At 43.7% G+C, this 20,000-nt stretch overlaps 1 protein-coding gene across 5 annotated transcripts in view; it reads right to left on the bottom strand.

The window, feature by feature from the left end:
* Positions 1 to 20,000, bottom strand: part of LOC143291086 (uncharacterized) — a 48,069-nt gene that overhangs the window by 214 nt on the left and 27,855 nt on the right. For all 5 annotated transcript variants that reach the window (XM_076600701.1, XM_076600699.1, XM_076600700.1 and 2 more), the window contains 6 exons: positions 15,957 to 16,190; positions 13,911 to 13,933; positions 12,478 to 12,599; positions 11,202 to 11,336; positions 6,297 to 6,497; positions 1 to 3,345 (listed from right to left, as the gene is read on the bottom strand). The exon at positions 1 to 3,345 is cut by the window's left edge and continues 214 nt beyond it. In XM_076600701.1, coding sequence (XP_076456816.1) covers positions 2,663 to 3,345; positions 6,297 to 6,497; positions 11,202 to 11,336; positions 12,478 to 12,599; positions 13,911 to 13,933; positions 15,957 to 16,190 — 1,398 coding nt within the window. In that variant the 3' untranslated portion in view covers positions 1 to 2,662. The remainder of the gene's footprint in view (positions 3,346 to 6,296; positions 6,498 to 11,201; positions 11,337 to 12,477; positions 12,600 to 13,910; positions 13,934 to 15,956; positions 16,191 to 20,000) is intronic.

Below are 20,000 nucleotides of genomic sequence, written 5' to 3'. Positions count from 1 at the left end.
CACACACACACACACACACGCACGCACGCACGCACGCACGCACGTATACACACACGCACTCACACACACACACACACACGCGCGCGCGCACTCACACACACGATTTGTAATGAATACATAGAAAAACAGCATGTTAACGTCAACTGTACATACACTGAAAACTGAAACAAAAACGTGTTAATTACAATATGTCATTGGTCACTGTAATTGGGGGATTTCGCAAAGTGATTCAGTGATGCATACACACAAATCAAGGTAAGATTGCATGTTAGTGGAACCAGAATCGATTAGTATAATCAATCAATAATGACAGCCGCTGAACAGGGATATTCGGACCACTCCAACCGTTTAACCTATGTTACAAGGATCGGAGAATGTGACTCAATGATTGTTGGTCATCGCTACTGATGCAGCGAGTCTTTGACCTTTCCAATGGTACTCGTGTAACATTCTACAAAAGTCTTGTCACAGTTCACGAATATCTCAAAAGGTATTTGTGACCCTTGAAACATAACAGAGAAGTGAACTATTGCCTAACTTAGCGGCTACCGCTTAAGATCTAATCACTTTTTTTCTACCTCAAAACATGACAGAACTTGACAATAATACAAAACATTAGCGGCAGCTGCTAAAGATTTAGCCACCAGTTTTGTTTGTTTTTTTTTACCTCGAAACATGGCACAGGGCTGAACTACAGCCTAACGTTAGCGGCAGCCACTTGAGATTTGGCCACCAGTTAGTTGACCTGGAAACATGAAATAGAACTAAGTACTGCCTAACGTTAACGGCAGTCAAGTTAGATTTAGCCACCAGGGGCCGTATTCAAGAGACCATCATGCCTACAGATAAATGTGTACCTGCAGGTTAGAACTAAGTACTGCCTGACGTTAACGGCAGTCAAGTTAGATTTAGCCACCAGGGGCCGTATTCAAGAGACCATCATGCCTACAGATAAATGTGTACCTGCAGGTTAGAACTAAGTACTGCCTAACGTTAACGGCAGTCAAGTTAGATTTAGCCACCAGGGGCCGTATTCAAGAGAACATCATGCCTACAGATAAATGAGTACCTGCAGGTTATCTGTCTGAGGAAAGGCAAACTGCCTGAGGGCAAGCAACATCCGGTTTCAGGAAAACAACCGAAGGCAATTTACCCTTACTATGTGGTGGATCCTTTTGTTGAGGGAAAACAGGCATGCTTTGCGGATAGCACGTGTTTTACTAACTCTCTCGACAATGCTCCGAACTTTCGTGGGGTGAGAAGAGCATGCACAGAAGGGAATCGTCAGGATTTTTAACTCCCTCCATACGAACGGCGATAGAGACGACGTTAACAGCGTTTCACCCCAATTACCATCATCAAAATATTGCAAGCGGAAGGCTCTTATACTGAAGAGGTGAATGTTGACAAAGATACCACAATTCTGACGACGGAAGCTAAAGGTTGGGTCATTGAGACACCCACTGGACACCCGAGGAATCTGTGTAGAGAAGAGAGGACTGGCCGTACTGAGTGAGTTAATCACAGAATATGGGTTAGCTGCCTGACTGCACCGCGCGTCTTAAATACGACGTTAATTTACCATTTAAGAAAAACTGTATCTGTGGATGCCTACAATGTCAAAGGTTACTTGCCTTAAGGCAAAATGAATTTTGTCTTGAATACAGCCCCTGTCTGTTGTTTTTTCACCTTAAAACGTGGCACAGGACTGAACTACTGCTTCAAGTTAGCGGCAGCTGACTGAATTTTGGCCACCAGATTGTTGACCTCGAAACATGGCAAAGATTTGAAATACTGGCTTGCATTTGCGGTAACTGCTTAAGATTTAGCCATCAGTTTCTTTCTCTTTTTTGTATAATTCGAAACATGGCAAGGACCTGAACTACTGCCTAACGTAAACGGCAGCCACTTGAGATTTGGCCAAAAGTTTGTTGACCTCGAAATATGGCAAAGAACGGAAGTACTACCAAACAGCAGCAACCGAGCAAGATTTAGCTACCAGTTTGTTGTTTTTCTTCACCTGGAAACATGGCACAGGACCAAGCTACTGCCTTACGTTGGCAGCAGCCGCTTGAGACTTGGCCACCAGTTTGTTATTATTGGGTTGTTGTTTTTTTCACCTCGAAACATAGCAGAGGACTGAAGTACTGCCTAACCTAAGCAGCAGCCGCTTGGAGATTTGGCCACCAGTTTGTTGACCTCGAGATATGGCAAATAACGGAAGTACTAACATTTATGGCAGCTGTTTGAGATTTGGCCACTAGTTTCTTTTTTCACCTGGAAACATGGCAAGAAATGAACTACTGCTTAACGTTAGCGGCAGCCACTTGAGACTTGGCCACCATTTCTTGTTTGTTTTATAAGGATTTTTTCACCTTGAAACATGACACAGGACCAAACTACTGCCTAACGTTCGCGGCAGCTGCTTGAGACTTGGCCACCATTTCTTGTTTGTTTTTGTCATGATTTTTTCACCTTGAAACATGACACAGGACCAAACTACTGCCTAACGTTCGCGGCAGCTGCTTGAGACTTGGCCACCAGTTTCTTTTTTCACCTGGAAACATGGCAAGAAATGAACTACTGCCTAACGTTCGCGGCAGCTGCTTGAGACTTGGCCACCAGTTTCTTTTTTCACCTGGGAACATGACACAGGACCACACTACTGCCTAACGTTCGCGGCAGCTGCTTGAGACTTGGCCACCAGTTTAGCCACCACGGTAGGAATGTTATTGACGCTGACATGCTTGACAGTGGCGTAGACCTGGTCAGGGCAGTAGACGCCGCACAGCCAGACGAGGCTCGTGAACTTGATGTTGAAGTGCGCCAGAATGGTGCTGGCGGCGGGGTTGATGACGGCCAGTACCCTGCGGGCCACATCCAGGTAGAAGCCCAGCCTGAGGGTCTTCTCGTTCTCCTTGTCCAGGTCAGCCACGTTGAGGCTCCGCGCCAGGATCTCCTGGTTGGGCCCGTTCCAGAACTCCAGCGTGATGAAGCGGTTCCTGCGCACCAGGTAGCAGCAGTAGGACTTGGGGTTGTCGCACACCAGACCGCACGCGTCCTCCATCCCTGCTTTGCACACGCCCACGTCACAGACCAGCTTGGAGTCCTCCAGTTTGGAGATGATGTGGAAGTGGATCACGTTCTCCCAGTACATGTGAGGGAGAGGAGGAAAGGGGTTCTCGCCCATGGCGCCCTCCAGTTCGTCCAGCCGCCGCGAGGTGGCGGGAGGGTGAGTGTCGTTCAGATTGGACAGCCTGCACTTCCGGTGCATCACCTCTTCACGGTTAGAGGTCACGGCGACCACTTTGTGGCAGTTGGCCGGGTCGATTTTTATCGAAATACCTGCAGTATTGAAGTTTTGTGTTAAATCATTATTTTCCTTTATTTTTTCGTGTTTTAATGGGGGTATTTAAAGACTATATTCTTTATTATGTAAAAAGAAATAAACATATTAAAAGAATAAAGTGCTGGTTTCATAAAATTTACAAGTTATAGTTTCCTTTACTGTGGAGAAGAAGAAAGGGATTCAGAGAAATAATTAAAAACATTAATATGAAATGCAAAACATTATTTTGAAGAAAACAATACTCTCTTCATTCAGTCATTGATACTTCGAATGCTATAATATATCAATTCAAAGTGACTAACCACTGTACAAAACAACCTTAAATACACACTTTTGAAATAATAAAAGTGCTAAAGCTACATCCTTGAACAGTTATCAAATACCAGCATACATGTCCACATGTAAAGTATGCACTATAAAGAAACTATCCATCTTACTGACTTATATAGATTAGGCAAAGTGTTCCCGTTTTCGAACGTTGAAGGACGCACTGAACTTTAAGTATCAGTATTAGCAACTCAAGGGGTCACTGCGTTCGGACAAAGCCATATACGCTACACCACATCCGCTAAGCAGATGCCTGACCAACAGCGTAACCAAAACGCACTTAGCCAGGCCCTGCGAGAAAAAATTTTTTTTTTTAAATATCATTCAATTAATGAGTAAATACCTTTGGAAAAAATAAAAAATAAAAATTAAATAAATAAAGGATAAATTAAAAATAAATGAATAGATAAAAATCATTAAGTGAACTTGTCGATGAAGAAGGAAAGAAACCGACAATAAATGAAAGAATAATGACGACAGGGGGAGTACAGGTGGTTGACAAAGAATGATAAAGAGCGGTAACTCTCTCCATGCACAAGGTACACAACTTTCTGGTCAATGCTGCTTATGCCACCGATTCAGCTGGAACACAGGTAAATAAAATAGAGTTACCACTCTTTACTGTTTTGTCAAACCAACAATAAGCCATGCATTATAATGTCTTGAAGAACTTAATATCAGAAAATTTGAAAAAGGGGGAAGCAAGCAAGTGGAGATTTGCGAACAACAATAAATGATTTTCAGTTAACGTAGGGAGGGCTGTAAATAGTAAACTACTTACAGTTAACGTTGGGGGTGAGTGGGAGGGATGAATGTTAAAATACAACTAACAGTTAAGGCGGCGAGGAGTGTGAATGTCACACTACTTACAGTTAATGTCAACGTTGAATATATAAGTATACTTCGTGGTGTCATTACTTTGATACAATCTGCGTGTGCCTTGTTTGTTACATAATAATTAGTAAATAACATAGTAAATCAGATCGTTTTGGATTTTGATACACCCGTGTGCTTTTCTGCTAAGTCTCTGGTGAGAGTGAGACTGTGGTACTAAAAATGTCATTACAGTTAATGTGGTGGTGTGTGTCCATCGAGTAAGTCACAAGCCTATCGTTGACTCCCTTTGGGATTCCAGCTAGCTTGCTGACAAGTGCTGTTTTTACTGCAAAACCAACGCCAGCCTCACATCGCTCTTCGCTTCCTCGTCCACTCCAGAAGAAGGTGTAACCAGATCCCCGTTCATTGAGCTCGCCTTCGCCTGCAAGCCGAGTCTCACTCAAGGCTGTGATGTCGATGCTGTATCTGGCGAGTTCAGATGCAACAAGTGCCGTTCTCCTTTGAGGTCTGTCCACGTTATCTCTGTCCAGGAGAGTCCTTATGTTCCAAGCACCAATGGTGAGAGGAACGATCCTTGTTTTTTTCTTTTCTTTCTCTTTGTTTCGACCGCTGATGTACAGTCCCCGCCAGCCGCGGTATGCTAGCCAGGGTGATATGGAGCAGGCAGTTTTTAGGGCACCTTTTCTAGCCCCTTTCTGATGCCAGGGAGGTGAGCAGTGCATTCCTAAAGAGGGCTGCTCAGACGCTCAGACGGCTGCCGAGCTCCATCACTGCTTCTGTCGATGAAGAACGACCCTATGGCCTGAGCCACCTGCGTGCAGGTCTGCGGCTGCGACTGCCAGTGTACCCACAGCTGTCGTTTCGTCGCTCGCCTGTCGCCACAGGACTTGGGGGTGATGAAAGGATGAAGGATGAAAGGTCGTTAAGGATGACTGATGACTTGCGCGATGAGTTTGTTTAAAGTGAAGAGGAGTTGCGCAACGTCGACCTCACTCTCTCGTCCGGGTTCACCAATTTCCAGTGGCAAGACTAAGTCGAGACGACTGGAGGATAAGCACGGATGCAGTGGATGACCAAGATATCTTTCGGTGTCCCATCTTGCTCTCTGCACTCCACAGTGCGTTGCTGTAACCGCCTTCCTCTCCGTTGAACCGATAGGTTTCTTCCGCAGATTCTGCCGGATCCAGACTTCGCATGCATGGGTAGACACACCCCAGGGGCCAACTGCGTGTGCCATGCACAAAGTACGGTGGAGCTAGATGGCCGTCGGTGGCTCTCCTGAGCCGACGCCCTTTTATGGATCTCGTTTTTAATTCCATAAGGGTGTCTAGCCACCCGCCTCACCAGTCCCGCAAGTTAATGTACGGAAGGGTACGAATGGTAAATAACTTACAGTTAATGTAGGGAGGGGTACGAATGGTAAACAACTTACAGTTAAAGTATGGAGGGGTAGGAATGGTAAACTACTTACAGTTAAAGTAGGGAGGGGTACAAATGGTCAACAATTTGCAGTTAAAGTCGGAAGGTGTATGAATGGTAAACAACTTACAGTTAATGTATGGAGGGGTAGGAATGGTAAACAACTTACAGTTAAAGTATGGAGGGGTAGGAATGGTAAACAACTTACAGTTAAAGTATGGAGGGGTAGGAATGGTAAACTACTTACAGTTCAAGTATGGAGGAGTAGGAATGGTATACTGCTTACAGTTAATGTATGCAGGGGTACGAAAGGTAAACTACTTACAGTTAATGTATGGAGGGGTACGAAAGGTAAACTACTTACAGTTGACATAGGGCAGTGTTCGGAACGCTTTCTCTTCGCTGACCACCTGCCGGTCTGTTGGAGTGCTGTCCCCTTGCACGGTTACCTCCCCTGCTTTGCCCAGCACGGTCACGGAGAGGCGGTACTGTGAATCAATCCCAGGCAGCAACATCAGCTGACTTCCGCCCGTCACCTCGTCCACAATGACTCGCTCTGTGCGCCCTGCGAGGGATGTGTCACGGACACGGTCAGATCTCCAAGCATTGTGAGATCTCCAAACACTGTGAGATGTGTGAAAATCTCTTAACATTGCCAGATATGTGATATCTCCAAACATTGTCAGATCTCCAAACATTGTGAGATATGTGAAAATCTCCTAACATTGCGAGATATGTGACATCTCCAAACATTGTGAAATCTCCAAACATTACATTGTGAGATCTCCAAACATTGTGAAACCTGTGATATCTCCAAACATTGTTAGATCTCGTGAGATTTCCAAACATTGTGAGATCTTGTGAAATCTCCAAGCATTGTGAGATCTCCAAACATTGTGAAATCTCCAAACATTACATTGTGAGACCTCCAAACATTGTAAAATCTCCAAACATTACATTGTGAAACCTCCAAACATTGTGAAATCTCCAAACATTAATCTCATAACATTGTGAAATCTCCAAACATTGAAATCTCGAAACATCACGATCCCGAAACATTAATCTCGTAGCACTGTGAAATCTCGAAGCATTGTAAAATCTCCAAACATTACAGTATCTTCAAACATTGTATAATTTCCAAACATTAATCTAGTAACATAGTGAAATCTCGAAACATCAAGAAATCTCGAAACCTTGATCTCGTAATTTTGTGAAATCTCGAAACATTGTGAAATATGTAAGATCTCCAAACATTGCGAGATCTCCTAACATTGTGAAATCTCCAAATATTGTGAAATCTCCAAACACTGTGAGATCTCCAAACACTGTGAGATTTCAAAACAATGTGAAATCTCCAAACATTGTAAAATCTCCAAACATTAATCTCCTAACACTAAAAGATATCGAAACATTTTGAAATCTAGTAACATTGTGAAATATCGAAACATTATTGAATCTCGAAACATAGTGAAATCTCAAAAACATTAAGAACTCTCCAAACATCAAGAAATATCGAAACATTATTCTCGTAACATTGTGAAATCTCGAAACATTTAATCACGTAACATTGTGAAAAAAAAAAAAGTGAAATCTTTGTGTAGCCTTTAAAAAATGTGGAGTGATGGCCTAGAGGTAACGCGTCCGTCTAGGAAACGAGAGAATCTGAGCGCGCAGGTTCGAATCACGGCTCAGCCGCCGATATTTACTCCCCCTCCACTAGACCTTGAGTGGTGGTCTGAACGCTCATTCGGATGAGACGATAAACCGAGGTCCGGCCGTGTGCAGCATGCACGCAGCGCACGTAAAAGAACCCACGGCAACAAAAGGGTTGTTCCTGGCAAAATTCTGTAAAAAAAAATCCACTTCGATAGGAAAAACAAATAAAACTGCACGCAGGAAAAAATACAAAAAAATGGGTGGCGCTGTAGTGTAGCGACGTGCTCTCCCTGGGGAGAGCAGCCCGAATTTCACACAGAGAAATCTGTTGTGATAAAAAGAAATACAAATACAAAAATCTCGTAATCGTCTTCAATCTGAGATCTCGTTATGTGTGAAATTATCTAACACTCGTGCGTTTTGCATGGGCATGAAGGAAATTCAGTTTACGGTGTTTCGGTTTCGTCGAGCGACAACGCGATGCTAAAACGGATTTGAAGGTAAAGTCTCTCCATTCTTTGTTTTGTCTACCATCCGTAATTTCTCAGTCATTTGAGTTCATGTCCCATTCATAGGGATACGTCATCCTTAGGCTTGTAGGCTTGGTGAATGTGGGAAGAAACACATCTATCGCCAACGCAGTTTTTCGTAACAATACCCCATTCTCTGATATCAACTTCCTCAGCCTCTCCGTCACCCATCTTCGCTGCAATCTTTTAAATCCAGTCTGAAGACCCACCTTTTCCACTCCTGAATAATTTTCAACAGCTCATCCCTTTCCAGTATGAACTAAAATGACTATTAGTGAGTGAGTGAGTTTGAGAGTTTCAGAATTTGTTGGTTGTATTTTTGATTGTGTGCTGTTTATGATTGTGTGCTATGACTTGTGTGCGTACGTGTGCTTGTGTGTGTGTGGGTTTGTGGGTGAGTGTGTGTGTGTGAATAATTTTAATAATGTTTAATATCTTGAGTTCAATTTTTCCTTTTTGATATTTACGCGCGTGTTCTATTTGTAAACGCCAAAGGCCTATTTTCAAGATAAGGCGTAAATGCTCATAACAATGACAATAATAATCCACAAAAGCAGACTGGCACCACCTACAGACGCAAACACTGCCATTTTCTTAACTTATTAAACCCCTGTACCTGAGCATTGATTAAGCGTCAAACTTCGTCTCATGAAAACCAAATGCACATAAACCATTTGAATTTGTATTTGTATTTTTTTTATCACAACAGATTTCCCTGTGTGTAATTCGAGCTGCTTTCCACAGGAAGAGCGCGTCGCTACACTACAGCGCTCTCTCTCTCTCTCTCTCTCTCTCTCTCTCTCTCTCTCTCTCTCTCTCTCTCTCTCTCTCTCTCTCTCTCTCTCTCTCTCTCTCAAACAATATAGAAACAGTACCGTAACCCAACGCGCTTAGTCAGGCCTTGAGAAAAAAAAAGGGTGAATAAATAATAGATAAATACATAAAAAAAAGAACTACTACTACTAATAATAATAATATGTATAAGGCGCAAAAACTTGATGAAGTCAACTATAAGCGTTCATTAAAAAAAAATTTTTAAATAATATAAAATAAATTTTAAAAAATAAATAAATATATTTTTTTTTTTATAGAAACAAAAAACAGAATTATACAGGTCCCCACATGAAGGTGGTCAATACCTTTCCCCACATGAAGGTGGCCAATACCTTTCCCCACATGAAGGTGGCCAATACCTTTCCCCACATGAAGGTGGCCAATACCTTTCCCCACATGAAGGTGGCCAATACCTTTCCCCACATGAAGGTGGCCAATACCTTTCCCCACATGAAGGTGGTCAATACCTTTCCCCACATGAAGGTGGCCAATACCTTTCCCCACATGAAGGTGGTCAATACCTTTCCCTACATGAAGGTGGCCAATACCTTTCCCCACATGAAGGTGGTCAGTACCTTTCCCCACATGAAGGTGGCCAATACCTTTCCCCACATGAAGGTGGTCGATACCTTTCCCCACATGAAGGTGGCCAATACCTTTCCCCACATGAAGGTGGCCAATACCTTTCCAAACATGAAGGTGGCCAATACCTTTCCCTACATGAAGGTGGTCAATACCTTTCCAAACATGAAGGTGGTCAATACCTTTCCAAACATGAAGGTGGTCAATACCTTTCCCCACATGAAGGTGGTCAATACCTTTCCCCACATGAAGGTGGCCAATACCTTTCCCCACATGAAGGTGGCCAATACCTTTCCCTACATGAAGGTGGTCAATACCTTTCCAAACATGAAGGTGGCCAATACCTTTCCCGACATGAAGGTGGTCAATACCTTTCCAAACATGAAGGTGGTCAATACCTTTCCCCACATGAAGGTGGCCAATACCTTTCCCGACATGAAGGTGGTCAATACCTTTCCAAACATGAAGGTGGCCAATACCTTTCCCGACATGAAGGTGGCCAATACCTTTCCCCACATGAAGGTGGTCAGTACCTTTCCCCACATGAAGGTGGCCAATACCTTTCCCCACATGAAGGTGGTCGATACCTTTCCCCACATGAAGGTGGCCAATACCTTTCCCCACATGAAGGTGGCCAATACCTTTCCAAACATGAAGGTGGCCAATACCTTTCCCTACATGAAGGTGGTCAATACCTTTCCAAACATGAAGGTGGTCAATACCTTTCCAAACATGAAGGTGGTCAATACCTTTCCCGACATGAAGGTGGCCAATACCTTTCCCCACATGAAGGTGGTCAATACCTTTCCCCACATGAAGGTGGTCAATACCTTTCCCCACATGAAGGTGGCCAATACCTTTCCCCACATGAAGGTGGCCAATACCTTTCCCTACATGAAGGTGGTCAATACCTTTCCAAACATGAAGGTGGCCAATACCTTTCCCGACATGAAGGTGGTCAATACCTTTCCAAACATGAAGGTGGTCAATACCTTTCCCCACATGAAGGTGGCCAATACCTTTCCCGACATGAAGGTGGTCAATACCTTTCCAAACATGAAGGTGGCCAATACCTTTCCCGACATGAAGGTGGCCAATACCTTTCCCCACATGAAGGTGGCCAATACCTTTCCCTACAGGAAGGTGGTCAATACCTTTCCCTACATGAAGGTGGTCAATACCTTTCCCCACATGAAGGTGGCCAATACCTTTCCCCACATGAAGGTGGCCAATACCTTTAACCACATGAAGGTGGTCAGTACCTTTCCCCACATGAAGGTGGCCAATACCTTTCCCCACATGAAGGTGGCCAATACCTTTCCCTACATGAAGGTGGTCAATACCTTTCCCCACATGAAGGTGGTCAGTACCTTTCCCTACATGAAGGTGGTCAGTACCTTTCCCCACATGAAGGTGGTCAATACCTTTCCCTACAAGAAGATGGTCAGTACCTTTCCCCACATGAAGGTGGCCAATACCTTTCCCCACATGAAGGTGATCAGTACCTTTCCCCACATGAAGGTGGCCAATACCTTTCCCCACATGAAGGTGGTCAGTACCTTTCCCCACATGAAGGTGGTCAGTACCTTTCCCCACATGAAGGTGGCCAATACCTTTCCCCACATGAAGGTGGCCAATACCTTTCCCCACATGAAGGTGGTCAATACCTTTCTGAGTTTTTCTCCACGCCGTCAGACGGTAGCACAAGCCCTGCTGTGGCTCTGTCCACTTGATGTCCACCACTGCAGGACCTTTGGCAACGGGTCGTGACAAAATATCGGTGATGACTGGCGCTACAACATCTGTCAGGGGGAGGGAAAAGAGGTTTGTTCGAGTATTATGAAAGCTAGGCCAGTGTGTATGAGCTTATATCATATATGATAGTCGTGTCCGACTATGACCATCAGAACAGCAGAGGAAGCAACTGCTGTTCCGACTATTTGGGCTAGAATTTGATTATAGTGGAGAATTTCTTGCCCAAGTACATCCCCACTCTCTCGGCCAAGAGGGTTTTAGGACAGTCGGCGTTGGGATGGTTCTCAAAGGCCAACTAGCCCGTAAGGCTGCAGCACTAAGAGCCAGTGCAATTTTGCCTCCTAGTTTGAGAGTCATAGTCCTTCACAAAAGACTAAGCTGTAAATGGTTTCCCATTGACTGGAGTAACCATTGATAATACAGCTCTCACTTTGCTGTTGGCCCAAATGTAAACTTATGTCAATCTGTGATATAAGCCGAGTGTTGGGCCTCATAGATTCACATAAAACTACAGTTGGCCAACAGCAAAGTGAGAGCTGTATTATCATTGGTTTCTCCGTTGCAAAGGGAAATCATTTCCAGTTTAGTCTTTTGTGAAGGACTATGACTCTCAAACTAAGAGGCAAAAATTGTACTGGCTCTTAGTGCTGCAGACTTGGGGGCTAGTTGGCCTTTGGGAACCATCCCAACACCGACTGTTCTAAAACCCTCTTGGCCGAGAGAGTGGGGATGTACTTGGGCAAGACACTCTCCACTATAATCAAATTCTAGCCCAGATAGTCGGGACAGCAGTTGCCTCCTCTGCTGTTCTGATGGTCTTAGTCGGACACGACTGACTGTCATAAAAATGAAGAGCGAAATATAAACAGCAAACAATAAATCAAAGTAACTTGTGTGTGTGTGTGTGTGTGTGTGTGTGTGTGTGTGTGTGTGTGTGTGTGTGTGTGTGTGTGTGTGCGTGCGTGTGTGTGTGTGTGTGTGTGTGTGTGTGTGTGTGTGTGTGTGTGTAAGGTCATGTCTCAAAACAGTATCAAGAGAGGCAGAGACAGAGAGAGAGAGAATTGGAATTGGACCCCGAGTGAAGGGGGTATACGTAAACGTAATACAACTCAAAGAGAGAGAAGGGAGTTAGGGTGGGGTGTGGGGGTTCAGGAGGGAGGGAGGGGTTGGAGAGGAACAAGACAGTACCAGTTTCCTGTTTGAAGTCCAGGTTGCTCAGCACGTTTTTCACGTGCACAGTCTGCAGCTGTCGGGGTCTGGGCACGTCATCCAGCCGTCCCTCCAGCTGAATGGATGACAGCACAGCCAGCCTGGACATCATCATTATTGTCATCATAATCATCATCACCACCACCATCATCATCATCATCATCACCATCATCATCATCATCATCATGACCACCATCATCACCATCATCATGACCATCATCATTATCATCATCATCATGACCATCATCATCATCATCATTATCATCATCATCATGACCATCATCATGACCATCATTACCATCATCATCATCATTACCATCATCATCATTACCATCATCACCATCATCATGACCATCATCATCATCATCATGACCATCATCATCATTACCATGATCATCATCATCATCATGACCATCATCATCATCACCATCATCATCATTATCATCATCATTATCATCATCATCATCATGACCATCATCATCATCATCATCATTATCATCATCATCATGACCATCATCATGACCATCATTACCATCATCATCATCATTATCATCATCATGACCATCATCATCATCATTATCATCATCATCATGACCATCATCATGACCATCATCATGACCATCATCATCATTATGACCTTCATCATCTTCACCATCATCATCATCATCATCATCACCATCATCATTATCATCACCACCACCATCATCACCATCATGATCATCACCATCATAATGATCACCATCATGATCGTCTTCGTTGTCGTCGTCATCATCATCATCAGCAGCAGCAGCAGCAGCAGCAGTAGTAGCACGATCATCATCACCATCACCATCATCATTATCATCACCATCACCACCATCATCATCACCATCACCATCATCATTATCATCACCATCAGCACCATCATCATCACCATCACCACCATCATCATCACCGTCACCACCACCATCATTGCTACCACCATCATCACCATCACCATGATCATCATCATCGTCACCATCATCATAATCACCATCATCATCATTATCATCATCACCATCATCATCATGACCAATAACATCATATCATCATTATCCTCCTCCTCATCATCATCATCACCATCATCATCATAGCCATCATCATCATCGTCATTGTCGTCGTCATCGTCATCGTCATCATCATCACCAATATCATCATCATCATCATCATCATTACCGTCATCATCATCATCGTCGTCGTCGTCGTCGTCGTCGTCACCATCATCGTTATCATCATTTTCATCATCATCACAATCACAATCATCATCACTATCATAATCATCACCATCAGACAGACAGACAGAAAGGCAGACACACAGACAGACAGAGCTAGAAGCTAGTACAGACAGACAGTGCACACAGAGAGAGAGAGAGAGGGAGAGAAAATCAACAAACCTTTCTTCCAAGCAAGAGAGTTCCTGAAAATAAAAAGAACGAAAATCGATCAATAAAGCAACATCCATCTTCAGCCTTACAACAACAACCAAAAAAAAAAAAAAAAAAAAGAATCCTATATATCTCCAATAGTCTCTTGGTTTAGTTTGTCCAGGAATGAGAAGAAGACATAGAGGCCGAAGGAGTATGTGTGTGTGTGGAGAGGGGTGAGGAGGGGGGGTGGGCGAGTGCGTGGATGTCTGACCAAAGTATACGCATATAAACATATCTGAATAAAATGTCCATCGAAAAGAAAATACACTGCTTACAACTGACGTGTGATGTATGTTTATCAATGAATGGGAGCGCACACATCCCCATCCACAACAATCGCCCCCTACCCCTCCCCCCCCCCCCCCCCCCCCCCCCCCCCCCCCCCCCCCCCCATTACCACCCCATCTCCCCCACCCCCCACGCCACCCCCCCCACACACACACACATTGACTGACTGACAGGTCAGTATCTATCTGACGTAACTATTGAATGGACACGGACTGTCCAACTAACTGACAAATAAACATTCACCCACAGAGAGAGAGAGACACAGACAGAGACAGAGAGACAGAGACAGAGAGCACTTTTTTTTGCAACGTGAAGATGTTTAATGGATAAACAGCAATAGGAACAGTCCGATAGAAAGAGAGAAATCAGTGTCTTACAGCAAAAGACGTTTAATATAGACTGACAGACAGACAGACAGAAGAAGAAAATACGAAAAAAAAAGATGGTTCTTGGCACTCATATGAGAGAGGACGAATTTTATTTAACTCTCTCCATACGAACGGCGAAAGAGACGACGTTAACAGCGTTTCACCCCAATTACCACCATCAAAATATTGCAAGCGGAAGGCTCTTATACTGAAGAGGTGAATGTTGACCAAGAAATACCACAATTCTGACGACGGAAGCTAAAGGTTGGGTCATTGAGACACCCACTGGACATCCGAGGGGTTGTGTAGAGGAGAAGAGTGGACTGGCCGTACTGAGTGAGTTAATGTCCCTCCCGTCACCCATACTGGTGATCGCAGACATTTTTTTTCAAAGGAAAGATGTTCACATTTGAATGCCATCGTTTAAAAGGCAGTGGAAGAGACAGTTACATTGCTCGGACGGAAGAGCCTAGTATGGTCGTAACCCGCTACTAACTGTGTGTAGTATGGAACTGACCAATGGCGTAGTTCGGTCAACGTAGACATTTAGTCACGTGTAACTGTCAAAAAGTTAGAACCAAGCAATGCAACTGTCACCAAGAGAGGAGAGGGGAGGTGAATGGTGACTGAGGGAAACAGGGCAGATGAATGGGGAATCAAGAGGGAATATTTGAAATAAGATATGACGGGCGCATTAGCCCAGTGGTTAGAGCGTTGGACTTCCAATCTGAGGGTCCCGGGTTCGAATCTCGCCTGGCGGGTAAAGGGAGTGGTGATGTTTCCAATCTCCCAGGTCAACATAATTATGTGCAGACCTGCTTAGTGCCTGAACCCACTTCCGTGTGCATACGCAAGCAGAAGATCAAATACGCACGTTAAAGATCCTGTAATCTATGTCAGCGTTCGGTGGGTTATGGAAACAAGAGCGTACCCAGCATGCACATCCCCGAAAACGGAGTATGGCTGTCTACTAGGCGGAGTAAAAACGGTCATACACGTAAAAGCCCACTCGTGTACATACGATTGAACGTGGGAGTTGCAGCCCATGAACATCGAGGAAGAAATAAGATACCTACTTAATGGCCTTTGTAAACGTGTGTGTGTGTGTGTGTGTGTGTGTTCAATTTGAGTTAATGTCTATCCACATTAAGTGATATTAGACATTGTTGAAATGATGAGCCAATTTGGTCTGTGTTCTTGAATGATAGTGTGTGTGTGTGTGTGTGTGTGCGCGCGCGCGCGCGCGCGCGTGTGTGTGTTCGCTTATCACAGATCAATGTCGCCAATTTTACAAGAGAAACAACTGATAATGTCAACAACAACAACAAACAAAAATCATCGTTTTTCGATGACGTACATGAGAAATGTCCATGATTGGTCCTTTCACCAACAGCTGGCCAAACTTCTCGTCCAATAGATCCAGTTCCAGCAGCTGCGCCTGCGCATCGCTGATGAGCCCGTAGCAGCACGTGACCGCCTCGTGACGTCTGCGCGTGCAAGCAGCCAACATGGCGCCCTCCTTCTCCGCTACTCCTTCGTGCAACTTGGAGCTGAGGGATTTGATGTGCTTCATCTGGTCTTCCGTTTCATCCTGCAAGTTAGTGAAACAAGGGGATAATTCTTTTTTCTTTTCTTTCTCTTTTTTTTTTTTTTTTTTTTTTTTTTGTTGTAAGTTCTTGAGTTCCATCGTTTCGTCATTTATTGACTCACTTGTGTAAACAAAGTGAGTCTATGTTTTAACCCGGTGTTCGGTTGTGTGTGTGTGTGTGTGTGTGTGTCCGTGTGTCTGTGTGTCAGTGGTAAACTTTAACATTGACATTTTCTCTGCAAATACTTTGTCAGTTGACTCCAAATTTGGCATAAAAATAGGAAAAATTCAGTTTTTTCCAGTCATCTTGTTTAAAACAATATTGCACCTCTGGGATGGGCACAAAAAAATTAAAAAGAAGCCTAATTATATGCAAACTGCATTTACTGTTATATTTATATTTTTTTTTGTATTCTCTAAACTTGGCACTTTGACCTCTCATTCTGACACAACAACAAGAGGAGTCATTATTATCATTTTTTGTTCAAACAGGAACTTCTTTTGCTAAGCATGGAATTTTTATTTATTTTGCAAACGTTTTTGGTGCAGATAGTAAGAAAGGGAAATTACTCTGTAATGAATGCTAGGGGACTTAATTTATCACAAGTGAGTCTTGAAGGCCTTGCCTCTCTTGTTATGTATCGTTTTAACTTTGACCCAACGCTCAGTTTGTATGACACATTGACGTAAGCTCACAGTTGGGCCAAGAGGAAAGAGAGAGCTGTATGATCAATGGTTGCCCCATTGTAGTGGAAAGTCACGAACAAGACAACAGAAGGTCAAAGCTGGACACGACTGACTATCATACATACATCGTTTTAAATATCAACTGTTCCTAATTATGTAAAATATTCTTAAGCATGTTATGTACTTTTATGTGTAACTTTTCAAATGCTTAAACATGTGCATGTGTTTTAAGTGTGTATTTTCAGGTTTGTATAATGAGTTATTCGACCACATGGCAATTTCTCTTCAGAGATAACAAAGTTCACTTGATTTGAATTCCGCGCTGGACCTATGTTTTTTTTTTAAGCCTGCAGTGTTCTTGCATGCGTTCGGGAAGCCATTAGCCTTCTACGTTATATTTCACATTACTGTATTGGGCAACACTGAAACGAAATGCACGCTTGAAAGAAACGAAGACGCATGGTGAATATGGAGGCCTTTGTAAGTCTGTTCCCCGCGTATAATGCATTGACTCTACGCGCGCACTCCTCTCAATAGCATACACGACAAACAACACGACATAAGAGACCAGAAACGGTCTCAACCTTGGACCCTAATACAATCTGCATCACCTTGCTTTTGTTCTCATAATAACGTTATATCTTTTTACCCAAATAACAGAGGAGATCTATCTGATCACTCAAATCTAGTCAGACACTACATAAAGCCCTCTCTGCCATCTGATCACTCAAATCTAATCAGACACTACATAAAGCCCCCTCTGTCATCTGATCACTCACTCAAATCTAGTCAGACACTACATAAAGCCCTCTCTGCCATCTGATCACTCAAATCTAATCAGACACTACATAAAGCCCTCTCTGCCATCTGATCACTCAAATCTAATCAGACACTACATAAAGCCCTCTCTGCCATCTGATCACTCACTCAAATCTAGTCAGACACTACATAAAGCCCTCTCTGCCATCTGATCACTCAAATCTAATCAGACACTACATAAAGCCCTCTCTGCCATCTGATCACTCACTCAAATCTAATCAGACACTACATAAAGCCCTCTCTGCCATCTGATCACTCAAATCTAGTTAGACACTACATAAAGCCCTCTCTGCCATCTGATCACTCAAATCTAGTTAGACACTACATAAAGCCCTCTCTGCCATCTGGTCACTCAAATCTAGTTAGACACTACATAAAGCCCTCTCTGCCATCTGATCACTCAAATCTAATCAGACACTACATAAAGCCCTCTCTGCCATCTGATCACTCAAATCTAATCAGACACTACATAAAGCCCTCTCTGCCATCTGATCACTCAAATCTAGTCAGACACTACATAAAGCCCTCTCTGCCATCTGATCACTCACTCAAATCAAGTCAGAACTGAAAGAATACTTTATTCTCCGACAAAAAATGAAAGTCAACTGCTACTCACTATTAATTTTCAATGGACGAAAACTTGAAGATATGAAGGGGGAAAAAGACCCATTTCTTTTTTGAACTGTGACAACTGGGAGAAGGACAATCAGGCTGAGTAAAAGGTAAAGGCGTTGAGCACGTTTTGGAAAGGCATTGTCTAACTGATCGAGTCAATATCTTCTTCTTTCCGTTACACGACCAGCATCGACTTGCCGATGACTCTGTCGCGTGGTTCATGCATGCTGGGTATTTTCGTGTCTCCATAACCCACCGAACACTGACATAGGTTACAGGATCTTTAACGTGCGTATTTGATCTTCTGCGTGCGTATCACACACGAAGAGGTGTTCAGGCACTAGCAGGTCTGCACATATGTTGGACCTGGGAGATTGGAAAAATCTCCACCCTTTACCCACCAGGCGCCGTCACCGTGATTCGAACCCAAGACCATCAGATTGACAGTCCAACGCTTTAACCACTCGGCTATTGCGCCCGTCATATGAAATATACTGGAGGAGGGGTGAAACGAACTTATCTGAAAGAGACAGACAGACAGACAGACAGACAGACAGAGTGAGCCAGACAAGACAAGACAAATGGTTTATTGTACATCGGCCTCAGGTCAGTATAAAAACACGTGGGAAGGGGTGGTGGGGTGGTGGGGGGGTGGGGGGTGGGGAAGGGAGGAAAGGGGGGAGGGTCAGGGCAGGGCCCGACAGACAGAGAGACAGAGACAAAGAGAGACAGAGACAAAGAGGGCAAAGGACAAGGACAAGACCCAACAATACAAAAAGTTTTCATTTTCGAGAACGACAGATAAGCACTGGTGTGTATTTTTTGTTCACCCAATCACCACTATAAATATGGTATACACTACGTAATGTTACATGATCAATACTATTACATGATAAAGGCATAAGTATGATGACTGTACAAATATATGAGAAAAAAAAGCAAAAAAAGTAAACAATAACAACAATAACTCTCTCACATACTAACACACACACACACACACACACACACACACACACACACACACACACACACACACACACAGAGAGAGAGAGAGAGAGAGAGAGACTGTGGGCATGAACAGATGAGCAATCAACATGCTATATATACTGTGTGAAACTGGTATAATGTATATTATTAAATACATATTACTGCAGAAGGAGGGAGGGAGAGATAGACAGAGAGACAGACAAACAGACAGAGACAGAGAGAAACAACCAAAGACATAAAGACATACAGACAAATACACAGATAGACAGACAGACAGACAGGGACAGACAGAGGCAGAATTTTTAGACAGTAACGAGCAGCCACGCCAAAAGCTGATACCATAACTCCATGCCCAAGTGAATACAGCATTGTGTTTTGTTGTGAGCTGAACGTTCCTTGTGTTTTATCGTACGAATGAATGGCTCGGATCTTTGACAGAGTCACGTGTCTGTAACCTTGAAGAGAAAGAGTTTCATTCGAAAGCTTGTTTCTCTGTTTTCACAACAACAGCAGGAGAAAGGTGGGCAGAATGGTTAAGACGCTCAGCTGCCACCACAGAGAGTTTGTGAGCGTGTGGGTTCGAATCCCGCTCTCGCCCTCTCTCCCAGGTTTGACTGGAAAATCAAAACTGAGTGTCGAGTCATTAGGATGAGACGATAAACTGAGATCCTGTGTGCAGCACGCACTTGACGCACTGAAAAAGAG

Source organism: Babylonia areolata, chromosome 16 (assembly GCF_041734735.1).
Source record: "Babylonia areolata isolate BAREFJ2019XMU chromosome 16, ASM4173473v1, whole genome shotgun sequence".
Lineage (NCBI taxonomy): Eukaryota > Metazoa > Mollusca > Gastropoda > Neogastropoda > Buccinidae > Babylonia > Babylonia areolata.
The sequence above is the reverse complement of the archived record's forward strand: the minus strand, read 5'-3'. Positions and strand labels throughout refer to the sequence as shown.